This window comes from Serinus canaria, chromosome 15 (genome assembly GCF_022539315.1).
Source record: "Serinus canaria isolate serCan28SL12 chromosome 15, serCan2020, whole genome shotgun sequence".
Classification (NCBI taxonomy): Eukaryota; Metazoa; Chordata; class Aves; order Passeriformes; family Fringillidae; genus Serinus; species Serinus canaria.
In genome coordinates, this window is record NC_066329.1 from 1,611,342 (window position 1) to 1,638,554 (window position 27,213).

General features: G+C 48.8%; 1 protein-coding gene across 1 annotated transcript; it reads left to right on the top strand.

Annotated features, from left to right (window-relative positions):
* The first annotated feature begins 417 nt into the window (after positions 1 to 417).
* On the top strand, positions 418 to 25,485 carry ASCC2 (activating signal cointegrator 1 complex subunit 2). The gene is made up of 19 exons (XM_050980546.1): positions 418 to 528; positions 2,790 to 2,885; positions 4,411 to 4,569; positions 4,909 to 5,079; positions 6,994 to 7,123; positions 8,953 to 9,020; positions 9,459 to 9,569; positions 10,487 to 10,599; positions 11,638 to 11,712; positions 12,245 to 12,352; positions 13,398 to 13,466; positions 14,087 to 14,161; positions 14,571 to 14,748; positions 15,314 to 15,528; positions 17,031 to 17,150; positions 20,738 to 20,959; positions 23,211 to 23,319; positions 23,821 to 23,897; positions 24,622 to 25,485. Exons 2-19 carry the CDS (start codon positions 2,805 to 2,807, stop codon positions 24,788 to 24,790), a joined length of 2,250 nt encoding a protein of 749 aa, XP_050836503.1. The 5' UTR covers positions 418 to 528; positions 2,790 to 2,804; the 3' UTR covers positions 24,791 to 25,485.
* The last annotated feature ends 1,728 nt before the right edge of the window (positions 25,486 to 27,213 follow it).

Here is a 27,213-nt window from a genome sequence, read left to right on the forward strand (position 1 = left end):
CCGACTGAAATGCACGCACACGTCCCGGGGGAGCAAGGAGAAGTCCCAGCCGAGGGAAGCATTGTGGGGGCTGGGAGGGTCCCTGTCCCCGCAGAACCCCTTCCCTGCCGGCCTGCGATACTGGATGGGGCAGCGCAGTTAAGTTAAAAAGATCTCCTTCAAAAAGGTGATTTATTGAACCAGCTGTTTTTCCTTCAAAGGAAGAACAGCTCCTTCCCCTGCCAAGCCAACCCACGGACTGTAACTGCCCCGGCCCCGCGGCTGCGGCCAGTGCGGAGGGCGGGCGGGGCTTTGGGGCTGGACCCGCCCGTTTGGTCCCTGCAGCACGGTCCGAGCCCGGCTCCCGCCCCACGATACACACCCGGCCCCGGTGCCGCCCCTGCGATCCACAGCCGGACCAGGAGCCTGGCCGGTCCCGCCGCCGGGGCGGGGCTGGCCCGGGCCCCGCCCAGCCCGGTAGTTCCGCTCGGGGCCGGAAGCAGCGCCTGGCCACGGAAGCGCCACGGGGCCGGTGGGACGCGAGTACCGGTACCGGGCTCGGGCAGCTGTGGCGGGGTTGGGGTGGGCGGCAGCGGCTGGGCAGGGCCCGGTGCGACAGGGACAGGGCCCGGGCAGGGGACGTGGCCGCGGGGGCGGCGGGGCCCGGCTTAACCGGCGGAGTTGGGTTAACTGGGGGTGTCTGGCCATGGGGTAGGGCCGAGGTGACAGAGCTGGGGGTGTTCAGCTGGAGAGGAGAAGGCTCCAGGGAGAGCTCACAGCCCCTTCTAGGGCCTGAAGGGGCTCCAGGAGAGCTGGGGCGACACTTGGGACGAGGGCCTCAAGCAACTGGACACAGGGAATGGTTTCCCACTGCCAGAGGGCAGGGATGGATGGGATTTTGGGAAGGAAATGTTCCCTGGGAGGGTGGGCAGGCCCTGGCAAAGGGTGCCCAGAGCAGCTGTGGCTGCCCCTGGATCCCTGGCAGTGCCCAAGGCCAGGTTGGCCAGGGCTTGGAGCACCCTGGGATAGTCCCTGCCCATGGTGAGGGGTGGAATGAGTTTTAAGGTCCCTTCCAACATAAGCCATTCCATGAATCCATGCTGCAGCATTCCCTGTGCCAGCTGTGCTGGGGTGGCTGCCTCATCCTCAGCAGTGTCACCTCACCCTGGATGTCTCCATGGATGTGCTCATCAGTGGGAATTGCAGGGCAGAAATCATTTCTGGCACTGGGAAAGTAAATTTCCCTTGGAAAATAAGTTTCCCGGGTTCATGTTCTTTGTCTGGCTCTTCCACTGTATCTGGAATCACAGGGCATGACAGATTAATTGTGGGCTTGTGGTTTAGACCAAAGTTCTTTGTGGGGGGAAAAGCTTTTGAGAGTGATCAGGAATAATTCTCTGTTGAGGTTATCCCATACTCAGGTTTATTCTCTTCTTCAGCTGAACAAGCTTTTGGGCAGGGCTTCTGTCCCTTCCAGGATATTTTTGACTTGAACTGGAGATTTTGGTGCCTTCCAGGCTTGAAATGAGACACTTGGCATGTTTTTCTGTGTTACAAACACACATTTCTGTGTGCAGCTTTCAGAATGACTCTAAAAATTTTAAAAGCCAAATTAAATATATCATGAAACTGAAATGAAAGCTAGCTTGGCTTATTCTGCTAAAAAGTTTTGGTGGTTTCTTTTTTTTTCCCCCAAAGAAGTTGTTCATCATAAAGTAATAATTGCATCTGTCAATATTTTAATTTTTAAACTCCTCTGAAAAGACAGAATTATTTTCTGTTTTCTAAACTGTGAGTATTGCTGTTGCTCTGCTGTATTATTTTAATTGAGCTCTAAAATGTTAGATTACAGAATTTTTGCCTAAATCCATAGGTGACAAATTTACAGAATGAAAAACATTATTTTTTTGCTTACTGTCTAAACCATGACCCCACTCCTGAGTCAGTTGTTCAGCTTTAGAGACACTGCTCTTGTTTTAATTGTTATTCAGCCCAGGCAATGTGACTGCAATTAAACATGCATCTGAGGAGATGTGTGACTTTCTTAATAAGAGCATAACTTTTTAGTACCACTTTACAGAACTCATAACCTCCTAAAGAATTCAAAAGCTCTGTTAACCTGCAGCTTTCATTTTTTGTAAGTCTGAACTTTTTTAACAGTGCTCATAACATTTTTTCTGTTGAGTTACTCTAATATTTGACTTATAGTTAATTTCAGAAAGGTAATTAAAACATTTCTGAGCCCACAAATGCTGTTGAAGATGAAGCTGTGGTTTTGTGAGCACATGGGATTTGGCAGGAGTGGGGAAGGCTTTTGTAGGCTCAGCCTGTGTACCTTATCTGGCTGAGTGCTGTGGGATTCTACCAACAGGCACCAAAAATGCTCTTTTGAAGCACAGGCAAGGCTGTGTTTGGGTTGTTCCTGCAGTTTGTGCTGTCAGGAGAGAAACTGCAAGTGTTGAAAGAGGCTGCAAAGGCCTCAGTTCAGCACAGCTCTTCAGCAACCCCATTTAAACATCTAATTTCCATATTAAACACTGTCCCCAAATGTGTTTTGTTGTCCTGGAAGACATCTGTGGCCTTTCAGTAAGGATCTGGGATGAAAGTTTAGCACCACATTCCAAATTTCCTCCGATACATGTCCAGGTTCCCCCAGAATTTGGCATTTTGGTGGGGTATAAATTGCTGGGTATAAAAGTATCCCAGCCAGTGTGTGTGTGTTACAGCAGGGCTGCAGCCTCTTTTGTTCTGCTGTTGCCTGACTGACCTTGTAAAGTGCATCCTGTGCTGCTTTTGTTTGCTGAGGACAGGAACAAGCCACCAGGATGCCAGCGTTGCCTCTGGATGAGCTCCAGCTGACAGAAAGGGATCCCAAGACAGGGAAGCTGAGAACTCTGCCAGCACTGGTGAGCTCTGGTTTTCCTGAAAGCCAAACAGACCTTCAATAAATCATTGTCTTATACTGAGGCTTGTCTGGGATATGTGACAGGAATGGCTGGAGCTGTGTCGGGAGGTTTAGGTGGAGATCAGGGAAAGGTTCTTCTCCCAGAGGGTGCTGGCACTGCCCAGGCTCCCCAGGGAATGGGCACAGCCCTGAGGCTGCCAGAGCTCCAGGAGCCTTTGGCCAGCACTGCCAGGGATGCCCAGGGTGGGGTTGGTGGGGGATCTGGGCAGGGACAGGAGTGGAGCTGGATGATCCTGTGGGTGCTTTCCAGCTCAGGAGATTCTGTGATTCTGTGAAATTTGTTCAGCCTGCTTGTTAAAGAATTTTTCTAATGTGTTCAGATAGTTAAGGTTTCATTTACCCACCATGAGAAAAACTCAAAACATGAGAACCAAACTTGCTGTGTTCAACATCTGGAGTAAACTGTGTTTTCCCAGCACAACTCCCTCTCTTGAGTCTGTAACCTCTGCAGTGGAGGGATGCTCAGGGAGTTTTTGCAAGCTCTGCCTCAGGTTTAGCTCCAAGCTGTGGCACTGGGATTCATCCCTTGTGCCTTCAGCTTGATGAAACCAGAAAATTCAACCCACAGAAACCCTTTTCTCCCAGAAATAAGGCCTGGAGAGAGCCTTTTGGGTGTGTGGCAGGAGTGGGACTGTCAGTGCAGCTCACTCCTGAGGAGCTTTACCCTGAGCACACGTTTGGGATGATGCAGAGCCCAAACATGCTTCTCATTGAATTCCCCTTCTAGGGTGGGTGTATTTGGGCAAAGCCTGTTCAGTAACCTTTGGGAAAGGTAGCAAAATGTTTGTGTCTTTGATGGTTGTGTCAGTTTGAGTTCATGGAGTATTGTGCAAGAACCAGTTCAGAGGAAAAAGAGAGAGTTCAAAGGCATGCCAGGGAGCTCCTGCTCTTTGTTCTGATGGTGTGGGAGGATTGCTTTGTCAGGCTTTGGTTAAGAGAAAGCAAGGAGCAACAACTGCCAAATTATCAAGGTCTGAAAATGTTGCTCATAAAGAAGGATGCAAACCCACTGCCTTGAAAGGGTAGAAAATGAGAAGATACCAGGGAAGGGAATGTTACCAGGGAAGAGAATGTTCCTGTCATCAGGACTGTAGTGACAAGACAAGGAGTAATCGGTTCAAACTGAAATTTAGGTTTGATATTGGGAAGGAAATATTCCCTGTGAAGGTGGGAAGGTCTTGGCACAGGGTGCCCAGAGAAGCTGTGGCTGCCCCTAGATCCCTGGCAGTGCCCAAGGCCAGGCTGGATGGAGCTTGGGGATAGTGGAAGGTGTCCCTGTCCCTGACAGGGAGGGGTGGAACTGGATGAGCTTTGAGGTCCCTTCCCACACAAATCATTCTGTGATTCTGTAACGTCAAGTTGTATTTAGAGGTAGCTTTGTGTTTGCTGGAATTCAGTGAGCAGGTGGTGACATTCCTGTCACTTGGTCTGGAGTTCTAATACAGTGTTTTTTTGGCTTTCTACAGCACCCAGAAATTAAAGTAGATCGGGCATTCGTGCTGTACAAACCCCCTCCTGCCATCAGAGACCCTGCTCTGGTGGAGGAATTCCTGGAGCGAGCAAAATTCATTGCAGATGACCTGAACTGGCTTCTGGCTCTGCCTCATGACAAATTCTGGTGCCAGGTAATCATTGCTTTTTATCTGAAGATACAACATAAACATCTAGGTGCTTGTAAAAACCATGAGCCTTACATCATTTTCATAAAGATTTGTTTATGCTTTCTGGGTCATGCAGGAAACATTTAATTTCCTTTGCTGCACCTTAGAATGCAAAGAAACTATTTCCTTAAGGATTTTCCATTGGGGATTTTAAGAGTTGGCTTGTATTTGATGCATGTAGGTGTCCTTTTCATGTTCCTGAGTGGTTTTGACTGCTTTAAATTTAACTGGGCTGCTCAGGAGCACAACCTATGAAGGTGTGACATTTCCTCCTTCCCATTTTCCTGCCTTTCCTTGTGCCAGGTGATATTTGATGAGAGCCTGCAGAAGTGTTTGGATTCCTACCTGCGCTCTGCCCCTCGCAAGTTCGACGTGCTCTGGGATTGCCACCCGGAGGTGCACGAGCTGCAGAAATGCCTCCATCACAGCGTCTTCCTCACCTTCCTCAGGATGTCCACCCACAAGGAGTCCAAGGTGAATATTCCCATGCCTTGCAGGTGCTCCAGGCTGTGTGACTTAGGAAAAAAGAGAGAAATTAATCATTTTCCTATGGGCACGACATTTCTCTCCCTGATGATTTTCTCAGCTGGGTTCTCAGAGGGGAGGTGATAAACTCAGAGCTGAAGTATCCAAACTATGCAGTGATTCCTTGGTTGATTGCCTGCATCTCCTTCCTGAGTAATAGCAGGTAATCCATAAGTAGTGGTTGGATATGTCCTGGTAAGAGGAGATAGAGCACCTTGGCCTTTGTGTGACCACATGGAACAGGCTCTTCAGGCCACCAGTTCACTCCCTCATGGCCACAAAATTCCTGCTAATATTTGTGTCTCCATGACCTTGCCCCAAATTTTGGACTTAGAGTGAAATCTCTCTAAATTAAAGTCATCTTGGCATCATCAAGCATTCAGCCTGGAGAAGAGAAGGCTCCAGGGAGACCGCAGAGCCCCTTTCCAGTGCCCAAAGGGGCTCCAGAAGATCTGGAGAGGGATGTGGGACAAGGGCCTGCAGGGGTAGGACAAGGGGGAATGGCTTCCCACTGCCTGAGGGCAGGGTCAGATGGGATCTTGGGAAGGAATTTTTCCCTGGGACGGCAGGCAGTGCCTGGCAAAGGGTGCCCAGAGCAGCTGTGGCTGCCCCTGGATCCCTGGCAGTGCCCAAGGCCAGGTTGGCCAGGGCTTGGAGCAATCTGGGATAGTGAAAGGTGTCCCTGCCCATGGCACAGGGTGGCATTGGGTGGGCTTTAAGACTCCTACCCACCCAAACCATTCTGAGATTCTGTAATTAAAAGACATCCTCATCACTAATTGTGTGAGTGCAGCTCCCATCTGGAGCTATGGGATTTTCACCAGGCCTTTGGGCAGGATGAGTGAGGCACCTTGTGTTGCAGCAGTCCCTGGATCTCCTCATTGGTTCATCATGTGTTAGGGCTGTGCTGATTCTCTTGCTTATCACAGTGGTGACGTTCAGGATGTTTTGAGGGAAAGGCCTGGGAGTGGAGGGCTGGGACAGGAGCAGGATGAAGGAATGCTGGAGCCTGCAGTTGGCACCACTTCAGCAGAAGTACCTGACACCTCTGTGGTGTCTTTCATTGCCGGATCTGATTAAACCTCACCACTCCAGAGGCAGGCGAGCATTTGAAACCATTTTCTAGTTGAGTGATCTGCAGGGAATGAATAGTCCATTGTCATGCAGGAGTCAGCAGGAGTTCTGGAAAGGGAACCTGGCCAGCACTGAGCCCCATCCCTCTGCTTCAGCAGGGAGAATGTGCCCTGCCTTTCACTGGGATTGAAAACATTTGCTGTCACAGGCAAACTAGGCTTCTGAAAATCCAAAATCACATTTCAGCTGCCTGTTTCTCAGTGTCAGACAATGGAATTTTTCTCATCCAGAATTTTGTAAGAAATGCCTTCGATGTGATGAGTTTTTGGCACAGTGTTCAGCAGTCAGCATGCAGAGCTGCAGTTCTGGTGTTTCTCCCTGTCTGTCCCTGGTTCTGTGGTCTCTGGTGCTGGGTTCTGCTCTCCCAGGGTGCAAGAGCCTCAGGCTGTCCCTGTGCCTGGTTACTCATTCCTGCTCCTGAGCTGTTCCAGTGTCAGCCTGGGAACTGGGGACCTGCAGGGATATTTTTTGTAAAACTTTTAAGTGGATTAATTCAGGTGCTGGTGAAGGGATCAGTGGGGTGCCTGGTGTGGCAGGGACAGGAATGTGTGAATAGGTGGCTCCACAGAAGCTGTTTCAAACAGAGTTGCTGCCTTCTATGAAATAAATTCCTTAATACACCTTTGAGAGATGTTTTTACAGGTGCCATTATAATGCTGGAGTTACTGCAGAGCAAGATATGGATTATCCTTTAAATTCTTTTTTTTTTTTTTTTTTTTGTCTTTGTAGGATCATTTTATCACTCCTTCTGTCTTTGGAAAAATTATTTACAATAACTTCCTGTTTGATATCCCCAAGATTCTGGATCTCTGTGTCCTTTTTGGGAAAGGAAATGGGCTCCTGCTCCAGAAGATGATTGGTCAGTAAAAGCTAAGGAACAACTTGCTACATTTAGGCTTTTGCTTATATGGGAAGTGACTTAGTGGGGTTTATACCAGAGGAACTGTTCTGAAAATTAATTGTTCAGGAGCACCTAAGATCTGTTATTTCTAGATCAGATTGTGCTTTTCTTTTCCAATGTGCCCTTTGCTTGTTCCAAGGAAAGCTTCATGTCCTCAGCTGCCCTGAGCTAGGCTCGTGTTGTTAGACATAAACCTAGGCTCAGTTGTTTCCTGTGCCAATTGAATGTGTCCTCAGCCCTTGAAAGAGGAATGTGGGGCTCTGTACAACCCTGGTAGAGATGGGAAAGGGTGAGGAGGGTTGGGAGATGGGCACAGTCCAGCTGTGAGTGCTGCTGTTCCCAGAGCTGGCAGCCAAGTGAAACATTCAGTGTGAGGTAATCACTGCTATGGGAAGTGGGAGAACCTGAAACTTCAGTGCAGGCATTGATGTATCCAGAGCTTCCAAACCACAAACGTTTCAGAGCCTTGCTCAAGCTGTGCTTATCCCTGGATTTCTGTGTCTGTACACATGGCCTTAGTGGTGAGTACACAGGGAGGAACATCCAGCCATGGATGTTGAGGAGTGAAGATGGAGCATATTGATTTAGCTTCCCTATTTATCCTGTGCTCCCTTCCCAATCCTGTGATCTGTAACATCACCTGAGTAGAAGAATCTCTACCCTTGGATTAAGTCAGCTCTTCCTGAATTCTAACCCACTTTGTCTGCAGCTCATGGGATGAAGGTTTTCAATTTCTTTGGTAATTATTTTTGTCTCATTTCCAACTTCACTCACATGAGAAGTGTTAGTAAGATCATGTGGTGTAGACAGATTTCCAGCCAGAAAATCTTAGATAAACCTTTGCATTTTTAATCTTTTTATCCTTTTTCTGTAGCTTCTGCTCTAAATTCCTCTGTTGCACCTCAGAGATGGAAAGCAGGCATGGCAAGATAGGTGCTTCCCTTTCAGATGCAAAGCTTAGATTATCTGGGTGTTAAAATATTCCAAAAGAGACCTAAGTAATGAAACCTCCTTTGAATTGTGCTCTGGAGTGCCACACAGTCATGCTGCATGCAGGTGACCAAAGATTTGCTCACCTGTTTATTTCACTATGTTGTGAGAGGAATGGCGTGAGCAGTTCTGGTGTGTAATTGGTAACTTCAGAAACCTGAGGTTCTTCTCAGGGTATAAATTTATCTGAAACTTGTCTCACAGCTCTGTCCTTGCTGGAGAACTCTTAATTGTCATAATCTGAGCAGTAATTCCCAGGAAAAATCCTCACCAAGGAGCCTTGGTGCTTGCTTGGTGAGGATTTTTGGTGTGGCATTACTCAGTGGAGTATTTTGTAAAGATAATGGAATCCTAGTAATATAATAGCAGGTGTTACTAAAGCCTCATTACCTTTAAGAAATATTCAGCAGCACATCTCCTGATGTGTGCTGAACTGTTATCAGTAATTAAAAGTCAACTCCAGTTGTCAAATAAAGGAACTGGGGTTGTTCACTGATAGTATTTGCATTATTCATTGATTCAGCCCCTGGAGCGTGAATCATCTGACATCTCATTTGCTCTGCTCTGATGAGCATATTCCCATTGCTGGATCTCCAGTGGCATTGGAGAGCTGATGGATCAGCTTTTTGGGAGCAGGGCCTGTGCATGACCTGAGGAGTCAGGGTGGGCTGTGTCCCACATGGTCGGTAGGTGTGTCTGGGGGTTTCAGCAATAACACAAGTTCCATTTTCTGCTGCAAATTTGCTCGTTGGCATCAATGTTTGAAGTGATGGAAATGCTCTCCTTTCCCTTTTCAGGAAATATCTTCACTCAGCAGCCCAGTTACTTCAGTGACCTTGATGAAACTCTGCCCACTATCCTCCAGGTACTGCTTTCCTGCTGGGATTTCATCTGGTAATGTGGCATAGCTTGGAGAGTGGAAAGGGAGCACTGTAGGTGGGCAGAATGTGTTTCATGAAATCATGGAATATCCTGAGTTGGAAGGGACCCACAAGAATCATCAAGCCCAACCCCTGGCCCTGCACAGACCCCCCAACAATCCCCTTCATTGTCCACACACTCCTTGAGCTCTGACCACCATCTGGGGGAAGAACTTTCCCTAATATCCAGCCTAAACTGCCCCTGACTTCACTGTTTCTCCCTTTCTCTAGTTTGTTAATGTGTGTCAGGGAGGTTTTGAACCTCTATCTAAAATTATTACTTGATGGCTCTTCCCTCCCACCCTCTTTCAGCTTCTGGCCTTCTCTGCTGTGTCCCACTGCTGGCTCCTGTCTGTTAACACTGCCCTGTTCTCCTGATTTAGGTGTTCAACAATATTTTGCACAAGTGTGGTTTGCAGTGTGAAGGGGCCTCTGCTGAGCCCCAGAAACTGGAAGAGAAAGTCAGTGTGACTGCAGGGAACATGCCCCTCCAGGTAGGAGTGAACTCTCTGTTCTCTGAACAGGCCACAGAGGATCATTCTGTTCCCAAAAGCTTCTACAGCTCGTGGTCCTGTGGCATTGTTGCACTCTTTGTCCTAGGACATGATGATAAAACCTTTCCACCATGAGCTGATTCGTTTCAACCATATCCTTTGGAACGTGGATAGTTTTAAACTTGGCAACTTTTTTGCTTAACCAGCTTATAAATAATGTAACAGAATATCTGAGAGAAGTCTCCACCTAACCCTGGAGATCATAAGAGCTGAATTTTTTTCCTTCAGAAATGTGTGTTTTAACAGCAGTGTCATTTAACTGCAGTTAATTAAGAGGGGTTTATGTGCTGGGGCTGTACAAAGACAGTGAATGGGGTCCTCTGCAAAACCTGGTCTTTCAGTTTGTGTGTGGGACCAAACTATCAGTTCAAACCACAATTTATTGATAAGTGATAGTTTGAAACTGTCATTCAGTTTGTTTCAGCTGCCTTGGAAATGCAGCTTGCACTGGAGCAGACTGCAGAAAACATCCCTTTGATTCCCATGTTTCCCATGTTCCCTTTGATTCCCATGGTTCTGCTGTGCAGTGCTTCATGAGAAGTGCTGCATGGGGAAGAATTCCCTATGTGGAGGGTGTATTGAGGGCAAAGCCACTGTCCAGAATGGGATCTGATGAGGGTTCCTATAATCTCCCAGGATCTTTAATAAAAGCAGACAGTTGGGATTGCATTATATATCTTTAAACAAACATTAGGAGTTCTAGGAGAAATGTTGTCTCTGCCCCCAGGCCCTGTAACAAGTTTATGGTTGATACAGGCTCTTCCTGCAGTCAGGAAGAGGCTTGGCCCCAATATTCTGTGTCCCTGCTGGGAAAACTTGCCTGGCTCTTCCCTCAGTAACTGCTCTTTCCCTCCCAGGAGCTGAAGGACATTGTGCTGTATTTATGTGACACCTGCACAACTCTCTGGGCCTTTCTTGATGTGTTTCCCTTGGCTTGCCAGACCTTCCAAAAACATGAGTTTTGTTACAGGTATGTCTTGGAGTGCAGACAGAGTTTGTCCTGGCCAGGTAAAAATACTGAATGTGCCACTGTGTCCTGTCCCATTGTTAGATCAGGAGACAGATTTGATGCAGAGCTGCTGGGTTCTCTCTGGCAGAAATGCAGCATAATAAATACATGGATATAGGGATGTGTTGATTTTCTGTTCTATATCTGTTGTTATCTAGGAGTGATCCTAGAGCCAGGCATCCATGACAATTTCCAGTCAGCTGAACAGAACTGGGTGTGCTCTGGGAAGGGTGGAGAGGGACCAGTTATGGACAAAAGGAACTTCCTGCTGTAGGATCCAAAGCAAGGGAAGCAGAAAGTATTTCAGAGAAATAGTTCTTCAAGGTCTGAAAACAAATGCCTTTTATGTTATGCCCAAGTTTTATGCTAGAGAATATCAGTGAGGTTTGGCAAAAGCTGAGTGGCTGGGACAGAGTGACAAGGCATGAGAGAGAATGGCCTCAGGCTGGGCCAGGGGAGATTCAGGTTAGGTGTTAGGGAACATTTCTTCATGGAAAGGGCTGTCCAGCCCTGGCACAGCTGCCCAGGGCAGTGCTGGAGTCCCCATCCCTGGAGGGATTGAACAGCCAGCTGGATGTGGCACTTGGGGACATGGTCTATGGTGGCCTTGGCAGTGCTGGGGAATGGTTGGACTCAGTGCTCTCAGGGGGCTTTTCCAGCATGAAGGTTTCTGTGATTCTGTGAGTATTGGGTCTTTGCAGGCTGCAGATCTATGTTGGGGGTTTTTCTGGGTTGAGCAGATGGTTCTGATCAGCACCAGGATTCTCAAATGCTTTTCTTTCTTACCCCTTCAGAGACCTGTCTGTGATTTCCTTAGAGTGCTGCTCTTTTTCTGTGGTGTGTTTGCTTGTGTTCTGGGGCAAAAATACCAAAATGAGGTGATGCTCATGGGTACTGCTGGTGAGGAGGGTTTAATGAAATCAGCCATTTGTTCTGCCTTTTAGCAAATGACTTTCGGAACCTCAGCTGACAGGTACAGGTTTGTTCCCCTTTGTACAGATTAGCTTCATTTTATGAACTGGCAATTCCTGAGCTGGAATCTGCAATCAAGAAGAGGCATTATGAAGATAACAGGTGAGAATTCCTGCAAAGGCTTCCTTTGGATCTTCAGTGAGACTTCCCAGGGCTTAGCTAAAGATTCACTTCATGCTGCTTTACCCATCCCTGAGGAGCCTGGCTTTTTTTATGCTGCTTCAAAGGGCTCTGAAGAGATGACTTCTGTAATAGCAAATTTTCCTGGGCAGTGGGGTGACGAATCATTTTTAGTGCTGTGTAAGGAGGAATTTGATGGGAGGTGCATTCAAATTGTTACAAAGTGTGAGAACATGAATGATATCTCTATGTAGCTCAGTCTCACTGTAAGGCACAGGCTGTGCTGGTACAGCAGGGGTCTTGTGTGGGGAGCTGCCAGGACAATTGGGATTGAAAAGCTTTATTTAGGGCATGGATTTTCCTTAATGACCATGAAATGTGTCTAATATCTAGTCTTTGCAGCAAGGAGATGATCATCCTAATGAAATTCTTCTTGTAGAGGATTAACTCTGGCATAAAGGTATGTTACAGATTCTTGTGCTGACACCAACAGTGTCTTTTGCTCTCTCTGAAGTGCTTTTGCTGATTTGTGGAGGAGGATTTCACACTCCAGAAAGAAGATGATAGAGGTTTTTCACATCCTGGTAAACCAAGTCTGTCTGCAGCCCATTCTAGAAAGCAGGTATTGGCACTTGGCTCTGTGCTACTCCCAATTACTTGATTACTGTGTGGGAGAAATTGTTTCTCATTTACAAATTTACTGGAGAAAATGAACAGAAACTGCTGTTTGTGTTGGGATCGTAGCCAAAGACTTGGCTAAGGTCAAATTCTGTTGTCCTGTGTATCAGGAATGTTCCAGATGGAGCTGTTTGGTCCAGAATCTCTGTGGTGAGCTGGGTCCAATGAGCTTTCTGACCCCAGTGTGTGGCTCGTGCAAAGTTTGGTCATGTGTAACACCTTGAGACCTGATTGTGACCTTCCAGGACCTGGAGGTCCAACAATACAGATGGAGAGAGACTGTTTACAGGGGCTTGGACTGACAGGATGAGGGGGAATGGCTTCCTACTGCCAGAGGGCAGGGTTAGATGGGATATTGGGAAGGAATTGTTCCCTGGGAGGGTGGGGAGGCCCTGGCACAGGGTGCCCAGAGAAGCTGTCCATTCCTGGCAGTGTCCAAGGCCAGGTTGGCCAGGGCTTGGAGCAACCTGGGATAGTGGAAGGTGTCCCTGCTCATGGCAGGGGGTGGAACTGGGTGGGCTTTAAGGTTCCTTCCTACCCAAAGGTGCCTTGGAACAAGGCTTGGAGCCTCAGCAGCACCCAGGGCTTTGGGCACTGAGGCTGCAGTGGGAGTTTACTTGGTAGGTGAGCACAGACTTTCTGGAAAATTCACTGGTGTAATCCCAAGACATCATAAAATGTTACAAAAGCTGTGCACACCCTTTTCTGCTCACTGCAAGTCTGAGGCATCAAACTATTTATAAAGTCTGTCTGAAAGCTTGTAATTCTAGGTGTGATACAGCTTTAGATCAAAGTGCTGAAATGTTTGCTGAAGCCTTAAAAACCACTTGCTTCCATTTGACTCTTTGCTCCTGTGAAAGCCAAATGTGGCCTGAAATCTCTTTTCAAATGGGGCTTTCCCTTGCTGTGTAAATGTGAGTGGTTTGGCTGGTGGGGCCAAACGTTGGCAGACTTGCCTCTGAGTGTTCACTGTGCTGTGTTTCCTGCAGCTGTGAGAATATTCAGCCATTTATTGAGGAATTTCTGCAGATCTTCACCTCGGTGCTTCAGGAGAGGAGGTGAGTCTGGCTGGCAAGAGGCCCGAGGGGGGTTCATCCTCTTCCTCTGCCATTCTTTACAGCAGAATTGCCTGAGGCAGCATTATGAGACATTTGGGAGTCAGAAATCGTTGTAAGTATTTGGGAGAAGTGCAGTGAGAGGATTTCAGGCTGCAGCACAGACCCTGGCAATGAGAAATGCTATTCTTCACTCCCTTTAATCCAGCCTCTCAAAGTAAGAGAAGAGCAATTTAGCCATTAGCTGCCTTGACAAGTTAGGCTGTTATTACTGATCTGTGCTTTCCAGCTGGGCTGACCAGACCAGAAAAATATTAAACATGAATGCTGGAGATGCAAAGGAAGTGGCAGAACTGGGAATTCCATCTTGTCCTCCTGCCCATGCTGGCATTCTGAGCACGTTCAGGTGGTAAAGCAGATTTTCCCTGTAATGCACCACTGGGTTCCAGCCCTCACACCTGAGGAGTGTTGCTGTGGTGTAGTGGGACCAAAATCAGGCATGGCTGGAATCCAGCATTGGGTGAGAGGTTCTCTGTTCCTACCTGAGCACTGAGGCAGTCAGAGAGGCACAGTAGTGATAATTAATTGAGCTTCACTGATTAAACTTGCTCCTGTGTTTTCAGATTTCTCCGTGACTATGATGAGCTGTTCCCCGTTGAGGATGATGTGAGTCTGCTCCAGCAGGCATCCTCTGCACTGTATCCTTGGGCTTTGCACTCCTGGCTGCTCTTGGATTCCTTCACACCAGTGGCATTTCTGCCTCTGGTTAAGCTGCATGACTGGCAAGGAGTACTGGAAAGTTTTCCCTTAACAGAAAAAAAAAGGCTAGGGGGGAGTTGTTGCCCAGAGAAGCTGAGGCTGCCCCATCCCTGCAAGTGTCCAAGGCTTGGATGGGGCTTGGAGCAACCTGATGTAATGGAAACTGTCCTTGCCCATGGCAGGGGGTGGAACAAGATGAGTTTAAGGTCCCATCCCACCCAAACCATTCAGTGGTTTTGTGAGTGTTGATGCAGGCATAAATTTGGACATTGCTGACAATCCCATAGTTACTTCAGGGTAAACCCTGAACATGTGCATCCAGAAATGTCCTTAATTCTGTGCTCTTAGAGATGAGACCAGGACAGCCTATATCCTCCAAGCAGTGGAAAGTGCCTGGGAAGGAGTAGATAGAAAAAAAGGACAAGCTGTTAAAGCTCCAGCAGCATCCAACGGAGCTTCAGCCATAGTGGAGAGCACCCCTGAGGACAGGGAGGATCCAGGGGCTGCGTGTGCTCTGGAGGATGAGGTAGGTACAGCTCTGTGGTAGGACTGGGCTCTGCTCTGCTCTTCCTGGGGTCTCTGCTCTTCCTGGCCTTCCTCTGTCTGTGTGGGCAGGCTTGGTTTGCTCAGCTTTGGGGACAACATGAGATTTGGTGTCATTTCTGACCTTTGCTGGATCTCCATGCAGCCTTGGGAAATGAGACATGAAGCTACACCTGAATCCTGAGTTATCTCTGAGCAAATTGCTTCCAGTTCTCATGGCTTGGGTTTTCCCTTGCTGGAGATTATTCAAATACTTTGTTTCATCCCTGCAGTTCATGTGCATATTTTAGAAATGCAGAGCTCGCCTGTTATTTGAAGAAGGGATTCTCCAGGGTGTCCTTGCTGACTCAGGGACTGGCAAAAGTAGCTGTGTGCCCAAATCTGTGCTGGAAACCTTGTGCAGTTTAAACAGCTGATTTCTCTTTTAGCTCCAGTCTTGGACTTGTGTGTGTAAACCCAGAGTGCTGCTTGCCCTGTATTTCTGTGCACATTGCCTGCCCTCAGCTGTGTCCCTGCCCAGTGCCACCAGGTGTGTTTGGTGTCCCCAGTGTGCCGGTGCTGCGGCCGCACCCGTCGCCTGCGTGTCCGGCGTGGAGCTGGACTCCCTGATCTCCCAAGTGAAGGATCTGCTGCCAGATCTTGGAGAGGGATTCATCCTGGCCTGCCTGGAGGAGTATGGATACGACACGGAGCAGGTGATCAACAACATCCTGGAAGAGAAGTTGGTGCCGTACCTGGATAAGCTGGACCGAAGGATGCAAAGGTGTGGGACAACCTCTGGTTGTTTCTGTCTCACTTTGTTGTTCTCACTGAAGGCTCAACACTTGTAGAGCTCTAAGAATTTGCATATTTGGGGTAGAGAACTGAAGCGAAGGCTTCTCATTGTCACCTGTCACCAGTTTTCTGCCCTCCTTGTGTCCCTGCAGAGGAGTGGGACCTTTGCTGCTCAGTGTTAGAGCAGGTGCTGGGTTGTGTTTTGTGACAGGGAACAAAACCACTTGTACATGAAATGCTAGACTAGACTAGACTAGAATAGAATTCTGGGCAATAGAATATGATGCCTTCAAAAGTTACTTTGCTGCAGTGTTTGTTGTCACAGCTGTGAAAATCCCAGCTGTCCTGCAGGAAAGGGCATCTTCAGAGGACCCAATTCAGCTGGAATTCAACCCACAGGGTCAAATATGGTTATTTAACAGGCTGCTCTTTTGTGAGTGAAGATAGAACAATTCAGATCCATTTTTATGTTCCCTCTGACAAACCTGCCAGGCTTGTCCTGCTTTCCTGGATTGGACAGGGGATGGAGGGTTTATAGCTGGTGGCAGGATTGAGCTGTTGGAGTTTGTCTGCAGCTGTGAGTGTGTGTTTGTGCTGCACCAGCAGTTCCTGACAGAGCATCAGGATGTGAATGTGCTGTTTGTTCACATTTCATGGAGTTATGGGCAGACTGTCTCACTGTTGCATTAAAGGAAAGCATCTTTATCGGAAAAATGATTTTAAAAAAATCTTAGTTTTGCAACAATCTTTGTGTTCCCACAATCAGATCTGCTGACTTTGGCACAACTGGTGCAGGACGGGCTTTAGGAAGGACTGGGTTTTCTGCAAAGCCAGCAGTTCCACAAGATAGAGCTGCTTTTTTTTTTTCTTCCTGCCTTTTGCATCTTGAAACAAAGCTGCTGGTTCAATCGGAAATCTCGAATTCTGACCCCTGCTGATTTATAGGGGAGCACAGCAGCATTTGCAGCTGCCCAGCTGAGCTGTTTGCACCACCAAATGAATGTCAAAAGTGCAGTCTTTTGACTTACAAGTTGACAAACGTAAACCTGGAACCCTGGGAAAGATTTAACAAGGGAGATAAATATCTTGAAATCAGCAGCAACAAATTATTGGAATTTTTTCCAGCCTGTAATTCATCACACTTAGTGTTTGTCTTCACTGAGTCACTGTGTTGAGACCGGGCAGTCTGTTGAATATTCTGTTGTCCTGCACGGTTTGATAGACTCTGGAACAAAGAGAAGAATTTTTCCCTTGGCATTCTGTGAGTTACTTTAGTTTCCCCTCAAATCCGTGCTTTTGGAAGTGCCCTGCCTGTGCCAGAGAGTGGCTGGGAAGGGAAGGGTTTGTGCCCTGTGACTCAGCCAGCACCTCTTGGTGTGCTTGAGATCATTTTGGGACTGATAAAGGATAAAGCACTGGATTAGGGAAGGGAGAGGATTTCTCTTCCTCACTTCGCTTTTGGTTTTATTCTCTCTCCTTGTTTTTTAACAGACAGCTGAAGCCAGACCCCACCCCTCTGGTCAGCTCTCGCTGTAACGTTTTCCAGAATGATGAGTTCGATGTTTTCAGCAGGGATGCAGTGGATGTGTCTCGGATCCAGAAAGGCAAGAGGTGAGTGTTGGCACCCAGTCATTAACTCAGCCTGTCAGGAGGAACAAACACCTGGGAACCTGCACATTTATCTCTCCTAAAAACCTCCTGCAGGAATGTTTTGGCAGGGGGGAAGGCTTATCAAAAATGTTTCCCACCTGTTTGTCTGGGAAAGTAAAGTGAAATATTATGAGGGGGTTGGTTTCACTTAGTGTTTTTCCTAATTGGCTTTCCTGTGTCTGCTGCTGGAGATTGCTCTGCCAAGCTCATTTGTAATGTCAGGCTCTTCCTCCTTGGGCTTAATGTTAAACTTGCACTCAACAACAAACCTTGAAAAGACCCATCCCTGAGCCTGGGACTGTGACTCACAGCTGAGAATAACTAATGATTTGATCTGGAGCCAAGGGAAGATTCAATATCCATCTACTTCAACATCTGATAACATTCACTGCCTTAGACTACTTGTGTTGTCCCTGCTGCTGTAAAGCTTCCTGCAGAAGGGCACTTGGACTTGTGGAATAGTTTGGGTTGGGAGGGACCTTTAAAGGTCATTTAATCAATATGCCTGCAATGAGCAGGGATCCCCCTGCCATGAGCAAAGATTTCTACAAAACCCCACCATTTTTCACTTTGCTTTCTGCCTAGCTAGGTGTGTGGTGCTGGCTCCCACTGATGTCAACTCCATAGTGTGGTTCCCTTGTTCCAGATTCTTTTAAAACATATCACAGAATCATGGAATGGTTTGGGTTGGAAGGAACCTTAAAGCTCATCTTGTTCCACCCCCTGCCATGGGCAGGGACACTTTCCACTGGACTTTAAGCACCTCCTCTAACCAGCCAAGAGTGATCTTAATGCTGGGATTTATTTACACAGCAGATAACTAAAAGTCTGGCTGGTGTTGGAGCCACATGACCTGAGAGTACCCAGTTAAGGTGTTGGTTGCAAAAAAGTTGCATCCAACTCTGGGAAAAAAAAAAAAACGCTTTTGCCCTCAAGTCCAGTGGCCCAGCTCCTCAGAGCAGTGCCACAGTGCTGATCCTGTCTTGGCTGAGCAAGAAAGGCATTTCTTTTCTCTCTGGCCAAGGCCATGACTTTTATTGTGTCCATAGCTGAGAATTCAGAGACAGAGCCTTTCTCCTCCTGGTGGTGCCTTGCTCTGTGAGACAGGTGCATTGTACAGGTGTGCTGGGTTATCCCTGATGCCCAGAGCCTTGCACAGGTGTGCTGGGTTATCCCTGTTTCCCAAAGCCTTGCAGCAGCAGCTGGTCAAGGCCAGAGAGCACTGGGTTCAGCATAGAGCATCCAATGGCTGGAATATCCTGCTCGGAGCTCCCTCTGCAGATCACTTGGAGAGCTTTGGAAGCTGTAAATCATCCCTGAGCTGGGCTCTGGCATCTGCTCCCATGGCACTGCCCCCCAGGGGTACCAGCACTCTTGGAGAAGTTCTCCTCCCTCCTGCTGTAGTTATGTGACCTCTTGGGATTATCCTCTTGCTGCTGCTCTTCCTGCTGTCATTTGCCTCCCTTCATTTCAGAACATTTGGGAAAAGTCTGCAGGACTCCAGACATATTAATTGTAGTTTGAGTAGTTTAAAACCTGGAGATCAGCAATGCCCAAAGATAACCACATCCAACTGAAACCGAGGAAAAGCTGCAGTACCTTGTCTCCAGGATTTAATATTCAGCACTGATGGTTCACCCCAGTTTTGGGGTAACAGGGCTCTCCAAGCTTAGTCTGAGATCTGCTTTGGATTTAATTTTTTTTCTCCTTCTAAATACCTTTTACTCACCAGATTCTCTTGTATTCGGGGTGCTGTAATTAAGCCTGGTGTCACCATAGCACTAAAGAGCCAGAGCAGGTTGTCCTGGCCACTCTCAGCATCAGCAGTTTGGGGCAGGGATTGTCCTTGAGAAAGAGAAATCCAGCCAGGATGTGGAGGGAATCGAACACAAGGAAATGAATGTGCCAGCATAGACTCTGCTGATCCTGAAAAGTGATAGCACTTGTCTGTGCCTGTCCAGCTCTGGCTGTCAGCTGAATCTGTCTCCTGAAGCCAGAGCATGTCCTGAGCTCCATGGCACTAGAGGAGCCATCCCACTGTTTTTGCTGGGATTGGTGCCCAGACCATTTCATGCAGCTCCTGTGCAGTCATCAGACCAGCTCGACAGGAAGCAATTACCAGGTGCTGGGTTCAGGCTCAGCTGAATTCCCACAGGAGGTGTTATCCCAGGGATCCTGGGGTGGGTGAGCTCACCACGTGCTTGGGAGGGCATTGTGCTACCAATGCAGGCAGTGAGTCATGGCAGAGAGGGAACCACCTCCAGCTGCAAACTTCCTTTGTTTTGAGATTCCAAATGAAAATCCGGGCTGCTGGATCACATCCCCTCAGTCTGTCCCTTCCTTAGTCACTGCCACTGCCTTGGACAGGTCCTTTCTCTGATAAAATCCACTGATGCTGGGTCCTCATGGGCTCTGGGGGCTTTCTGCAAGTTCTCCTGGGAATGCTGGCCAGTGGAATCCCCTGTTGTTTTGCTGTAAATATGTACTTGGCTAGTCTGAAAAATGGGACTTCAGACCTTATGCTTGTGCAGCTTGAGACACACAGCAGCTGCTTTTTAAACCCTCTGTTTCTTGGTCTTCTCTTCTATAAAATGACTATCATTTACTTGCCTTCTAAATTTAAAAAACAAGCCCTTGCAGTGCTCCAAGAGGTTGAATCACTGTCACTCTCTACTGTTTTGTTCTTTGCCTTGGGAGTTGTGTTTATTCTCATTTTCACCTGGTTATTTTTTGGATCTTCCTGTCTACATTTGTCCTTTTCCCCTCACATTTGTGCTCCATGCACCTTGGCCAAGTTTCATCTGCAATAGGATTGCATTTGGCCTCCTGTGGAAGCTTCCTCTCTGTCTGAAGTGCTAGTGGTAGTCTCCAATTCCTGCTCTTTTTTAGTGGCCAAACAGCTCTGGTACAAATGACCCACCCTGGATCACTCCATCCAGCCCTGGGCCCAGCACAGGACCTGAAGCTGCTGGAATGAGACCAGAGGAGGCACCAGGATGATCAGAGGGATGGAGCAGCTCTGCTGTGTGGAAAGGCTGGGAGAATTGGGATTGTCCAGCCTGAGATCACCTAATTGTGGCCTTCCAGGACCTGAAGGGGCTGACTAGAAAGATGGAAGAGAGACTGTTTACGAGGGCTTGGAGTGACAGGAAAAGGGGGAATGGCTTCCCACTGCCAGAGGGCAGGGATAGATGGGATATTGGGAAGGAATTGTTCCCTGGGAGGGTGGGCAGGCCCTGGCACAGGGTGCCCAGAGCAGCTGGGGCTGCCCCTGGATCCCTGGCAGTGTCCAAGGCCAGGTTGGACAGGGCTTGGAGCTGCCTGGGACAGTAGAAGGTGTGAGGGTGGAATAAAATGAGCTTTAAGACCCCTTCCTGCCCAAACCATCTCATGATTCCATAAAGCAGCAGGCCAGAAGGTGGGGTAAGGAGAGCCTGTGGCATTGGGGATGAGACTTGCACTGCTTCACATTCCTCTGACTGACATGGGGAAAAGCAGCATCAAGGGCAGCTTTTTAACCCCTGCCTTTTCCTCCCGATGGCGGGCAGGCGGGAGAAGGACACGACGCGGAGCTTGGTGAATGACAAGCGGCTGGTGGCGGAGCAGAGGCAGCGCTACAGCCAGTACAGCGTGGTGCTGGAGGAGCTGCCCCTGCCGCCCGGGGCCGCCCAGCACTACGAGGACTACGAGGACGAGTACGACGACACCTACGATGGGAACCAAGTGGGCGCTAACGACGCTGACTCGGATGACGAGCTCATCTCCAGGAGGTGAATGCTGAGAGGAGGGAGAGGGAGGGAGCCACAGGGGATTCACCACGGAATTCTGTGGCTCCTATAAACCTGGGAAACGCTGCTCTGGGCTCTGTTCCTCCACGAGGGCTTCAAACCAGCCCTTTCTCTGTTTTCACTGTGATGTGCAAGGAGGGAGGTTTGGGTCTCCCTTCTCCTGTGGATGGTGTTAAGAAAATTAATCCACAAACACCAGAGGTTTACGTCCAAAAAGGAGACAGAGGAGTCCTTTCTGGCTTTATTCGAATAAAGGGAGGGGCCATGGGGCATTCCCCTGGGGTCTCTCAGAAAGGAGGACACAGCCTCCTTTTTATCCCAATTTCCCGGCCCCATTTCCCTTCTCTCTTTCCCCATTTCTAAGGTACTTTAGAGGTTCAGACTCCCCCAAAACACCTGGTACTGAAGATTTTCCTCTAATGTACAACCCTCCTTTTAATTTTGAATTCTTACAGAATTTAGGGGTTTTTCTTCCCCATTGTTTCTTTCATCTCTCAATGTCTAATTTCATTTATCAGCACACCTAAAGTTATTTGTAAAAGCAAATATCTTTTTCCATTCATCAATCAGTGGAATCCTTCCCATTGTTTCTTTTATCTTTCAGAGCTAGTTTTATCTACTAGCAGACCCACAGCTTGTTTGGAAAGACAAATCTGCTATTCCTCTCAGTAGGGAGTGTTCCCATGGCAGGCTATTCCTTGAATAGAAAGTGATGGCACTCTTGAGGCAAAGAACGTCATTGAAAAGTGGCTGTACATAATTACAAACTCAATTGCTAGCCAGACCATTCCTAAACTTCAGGAATGTGTTGCAAATGAACACAGAGTGTGCCCAGGATGTTCTCCAGCTTCCACTCAGCCATTGCCTCAACTAGTCAGCAAATCCAAGAGGGGAATTTGCTGTCTGTGGAAACTTGTACTCAGCAGTGCCTCTCCTTGGAGAAACTACCCTGCAGCAGGGAAAAATGGCTTGGAAAATCAGTGGAGCTGGGCAACCTAAAATGGCTGGTTAGCAAAAGAAAACTTCAAAATTTGGGGAATTTCACAACAGACTTTTCCCTGCCAATCCCCTCTGAGTGCTGACAGCTGGAATTGAGTCCCTGATGGGCTGCACAGCACTCTGCACCATGACTGACAACTGCACACAATTAGCTTTTGGGAAGCAAAGGGTTAGTGGGGATGGAGACTGGAGAATATTTATTTTAGAAAGCATGTGGTTTAAAAGCTGCTTTAACATTTCTGAAAGTGGCCTTTTGAATTCTGATGTATTATGAAGATGTCAACATTCCTAACCTCAAACCAAACGGAAGCTTTGAGACTCTTTTGTCCCTTTTTTCCCCCTCCTAAAGTGTTGAGAAGCTTCAATTTAAATCTTTTTTGTGTTTTGCCTGTAAGGATGTGGCACCCAGGTGTTTTTCCCTCTTTCAAGTATCAGTGCCCCTAGAAACAATTAGTGGATGTCACTGCTAAAAGCTGGATCTGTTGGTTTGACATAACAAAGGCTTTTCTGGTTTTACATTTATTTCTTTGGCAGTGGAATGGTGGGGCTGAATTCCAATGGAATTCAAACACAGACACATATTTGTGTTAAAGAAGAGTTATATGCATCTGTAAATTCTTCCTCCACCCCCAGGCCCTTTGCTCTGCATGTCCAGAGTGATTCATAAAGCCTGATTAATTTCTCCAGGGTTTTCCCCCTGTAGGAAACTGGGGCACAGCAATGGAACTGGAGCTCCCTGGATAGCCCTGACCAGTCAGAGGGTTTGGAGCACAGCACTGCCTGAGCATGAATGGTTCTGTCCAAATTTGTCTTGTTCAACAGATGCTCCCTGTCTGTTGAGCTAAAGCTAGCCAAGGATACTCCTTAATATTGCCTTGTGGCTGTGTCTGGATGGCCATTTCCCAAAGGAAGCAGTTGTTTCTGTGGAGAAATTCTTGTGAGGTTTCAGGGTTTGGGGTTTTTTTAACTATTATTATTATTATTTTCAGTGACAATTTCATAGTGAACATTCCCCAGTGGAGACTGTGTGTTTGCTAATTGCCCATAGGAATGTGGTATTAACTCCTGGGTCTCCTGTTTTGGTTTTTTTTTTGTTCAGGAAAATGAAGTCCATGAAATCTGTAGAGTCTCATCTTTTTAAAGACATAATGCAAACCAAAAAGGATGTGCTGTTCAGAGAAATGTTTGTGGCTGTGCTATTTTCTTTTCTAACTATTTGTGTCTTATTTCCCAGGCCATTCACAATTCCTCAGGTCTTGAGACCTAAAGGACATGAAGAAGGACAGGAGACAGACGAAGAAGATGAAGAAGAGGAGGAGGAAGCTGAAAAAGAAAGAACAAAGGTGACATTTAGCTGGAGTTGCATTCAAATTTACCATATTTCTTCCCTGCTTCACCTGCAGGTGATGTGGAGCAGATTTCCCGTTTCAGACAGGGAGTCTCTGAGCAGCAGCAGGGACTGAGCTGCTGTTCAAAGGCTGCTGGGCTGTGATGTGTCCCCAAGGACAGCTCTCCACTGCTTCCTGCCCTGGCTGTGCTGGAGCAGTGACACTTCCTCCGTGGGGAGCTTTAATTTGCTTTATCCCAGAGACAGCCAGAGCCAGCAGAGCACTCTGGGGGTCACTGGCACTCTGTTTCCATGGATGTGCTGGCAGCAGCCATGGGCTGGGAAGGTGTTCAGGCAGGTTTTGTGCCAGGTTTGTGTTTAGAGTCCCTGACACCAATCCCACTGGTCCAGAGGTAATGAACCAGGAATTGACTCAGTTCCCAGCAGAATCCTCTCCTCTCCAGGCTGTTGCATGGTGCTGATGGGTTTCCTGACCTCTTCCCTTGCCTCCTTGTAGGACCACTTTGTGCAGGACCCTGCAGTCCTGCGGGAGAGGGCTGAGGCCAGGCGCCAGGCGTTCCTTGCCAGGAAGGGGTAAGCAAGGCTCTCCCTCTGCCTCTGCAGCTCTTTTGCTGCTGACTGGAATTGTTGGGGGTGTTCCTGCTCCTTGTCAGGGTCCTACCACAGTGGGCTGAACTTCCTCACCCACCCTTTACTTCACTGCTGCTTGTTTTATCCCTTTGAATAGAAGTAGGCATGGCATGGAGTCATGAAGTGGTTTGGGTGGGAAGGGACCTTAAGACATTCTTGTTTCCCCCCCTGCCATGGGCAGGGACACTTTCCACTGGCCCAGGTGGCTCCAAGCCCCATCCAGCCTGGCCTTGGGCACTGCCAGGGATCCAGGGGCAGCCCCAGCTGCTCTGGGCACCATGTGCCAGGGTGTCCCCAGCCTCCCAGGGAACAATTCCTTCTAATAGCCAATCTAAATCTCCCCTTCTTCAGCATAAAGCCATCCCCCCTGGTCCTATCACTCCAAGCAGCAGAAACGTTTGGAAGACAGGCTCTTGGAGAGCACAACTCCCAGAGCTCCAACAGCTCCCACAGGGATTTTGGGACAGTTTCATAGGTGTTTTCAGCTGATGGGCTCAGTGTGGGGAAGGATACAGTGGTGCTGTGGCTGATGCTGCTTCTGGGCTGCCCTGGAATGAGCCGAGGCCCGAGGCTGAACCCGTCACACCCCCGTGTTTGTGGGGATGTGGGATTTCACCCCCAGGAGTGCAGTGTGCCTGTTGTGATGTCCTTGCTCTGTGTCCTCCAGGCACAAACACGACAACTCTGCAGTTGTTGGGAACGCCAAGGGCCACGGGCAGACCCGGGAGACGCTGCAGGAGCGGAGGAAGAAAGAAGCCAACAAAAGCACCCGAGCCAACCACAACCGCCGGGCCATGGCCGACAGGAAGCGCAGCAAGGGCATGATCCCTTCCTGAGCAGCCCGGGGCGGGGCTGCACCGTCCCAGGCCCTGCCCAGGAGGAGGCTCCCTTTCCTCGGCATTCCCTTTGCTCAGGGGATGGATGTTGTGTGCAATACCCGGCAGCTGGGCTCTCCACGGAGCTGCATTCCCTGTGGGAGTGCTGCCTGCTCCTGGGAAGGAGCTGCCCTGCCTGTGTGTGCCAGTGGCTGCAGCAATACAGGGGACAGGCTGCAGCAGCCATTCCTGCCCTTTTGTACTATTTATAATTCAGAGTTTTATTTTCATACTGGCTCCTGCCCACCCTGGAGTGGGCAGCTCCGAGAGCACGGCTTCCATGGAAATGCCTTATCCTGAACTTGAGTTATAGATTGTCCCAGCTTGGAAGGGACCCACAGGGATCATCCAGTCCCACTCCTGTTCCTGCCCAGACCCCCCACCACTCCCACCCTGGGCATCCCTGGCGGTGCTGGCCAAGGGCTCCTGGAGCTCTGGCAGCCTTGGGACCGTGCCCACTCCCTGGGGAGCCTGGGCAGTGCCCAGCACCCTCTGGGGTGGCACCTCCCTGATCTCCACCTAAACCTCCTGACACAGCTCTGTGCTGGTAGAGAAGACTCAGGCTGTTCCCACTGCCAGCAGACCCACGTGGATTTCTGTCCCTCAAGTGAGGCCTGTGAGAACAGATGGTGCAAATAAAACATGTAGATATCTTAGTTGGTTTTTTAAGGCCCTTACAGACAGTATTGATGCACTTCCTGGTGTCCCATTAGGCTTTGCTTGGTTAATTTGCTGGTTAACGTGCCCTGAGTGCCCTCTCCCCACCACGCTGTATTTTCTTGCACTGCAGCAGTGCCTGTGGCTGTCACCCCCACAGTGGGAAAATCAGCAGTGGGTTGTGCTCCAGGGCAATCCCAGTGCTGCAGGAGCAGTGGGGTGCTGAAGTGCTAGTAGGGTGGCAGTAAGATCCACACTTTGGTGCCTGGTGTTGTGCAGAGGGCAGGAATGTGACTGGAGCTGCTGAGGGGCTGTGTGCAGAGAAGCAGAAATGCAGCAGAACAGTCACTGTGAAATGAGGGGAAGCCCTGAGTGCTCCAAGGAGATTTTTCTTTGCCTATCAGTGCTGCCCAATCCTCCCAATGACAGGCATGGAAAAAGGAATAGATTTACCAGAATCCCCAAATGCTGTATCCAGGAAAATCCCCTGCTGGGATAATGCTGCTCTCCTGCAGCTCCTGTTCTCTGCACTGTTGGCTTCAGCTCCTCCCTGCTGCCCACTGCAGTGCTGTCCCCTCATCCTGTATTCAGATTTGGTTCAGCTGCTCTGAGCCTGCAACTCTCTCTGAGCTGCTCAGCCTGGTGTGGAACAGCAGCAGAGCTCAGGGAGCTGGCACTCACTCAGGTGGGGTTGTCCCAGGAAAGCTTAAACCTTTCTCTCAACCATCTCTATAAAGCACAGCTGGGACTGGGACAGCTGTAGTTGGGTTTGGCTCCAAAAACAAGCACAAGTGTTTAAGTGCTCCTTGTGTTCTCAGAGTAAATGTTTTACCCCCCTGGCACTCATTTGCAAACCCAACAAAGCTGCTGTGAGCACTGCCTCTGATGGACTCTGCCTCAGCCAATGCTGAAATTGCTCCTGGTTAGTGAAAATGGACTGAGGAGGGGGAGCTGGGCCTGTTGGGCTGGGAAACATCTCCCTACAGCCACCTGAGAGCTGAGGAATTAACTGAGTCATTACCCCAGGAAGTGCCCAAATATCCCTTCCCATGTAGGAAGAAGTGTTAGACAGGGCCAGGCAGGGCTGGGCTCTTCAGGGAGAAGGGAATGTCCAGTTCCTCTACTCAGGGTAGAGGAACTAGACAATCTTTAAGGTCCTTTCCCATCCAAACCATTCCATGACCCCTCTGAGCCAGCCCCTGGGGGAACCGAGTGATCCCTCTCTCTTCCCAGCACCTTCCTTTGGGTCAGTGGGGATGGAGGCAGGTGTGACACACAAACCTGACATCACTTCTGCTCCTCCAGCCATGGGAGGAGCCAGGTGGTCCAGGGATAATCAGGAAAGGGATCCACATCACCTCTGCAAGCTGCAGCTGCTCCCTTCTCAGCCCAGCAGTGCAGAGCACACTTGTTAGGGCAGGGCTGCAGCAGCACCTGCAGCTCTGAAAGGCCCCAGGCCAGGAACTTCCACCACAGCTGAGCTACAAAAGGTGCTGTGAGTGATTCTAAGCCCCTTTTCTGTGGGCAGACCAGAAGAAGCAGACAGCTTCTCACCCTTGACAGGCAGAAGCCAACGGTTGTCATGAACCACATCTGTCTGTCTAAGTGCTTTCAAACCCATTTTAAGATGTTGTGATTCCTGACAGTGCCTTGGAACTCAGGAACAGGGCTGTTTTTAAAGATTCTCCACCTCCCAGAGAAGGAGGAGGCACAGGGAGGGCAAGGAC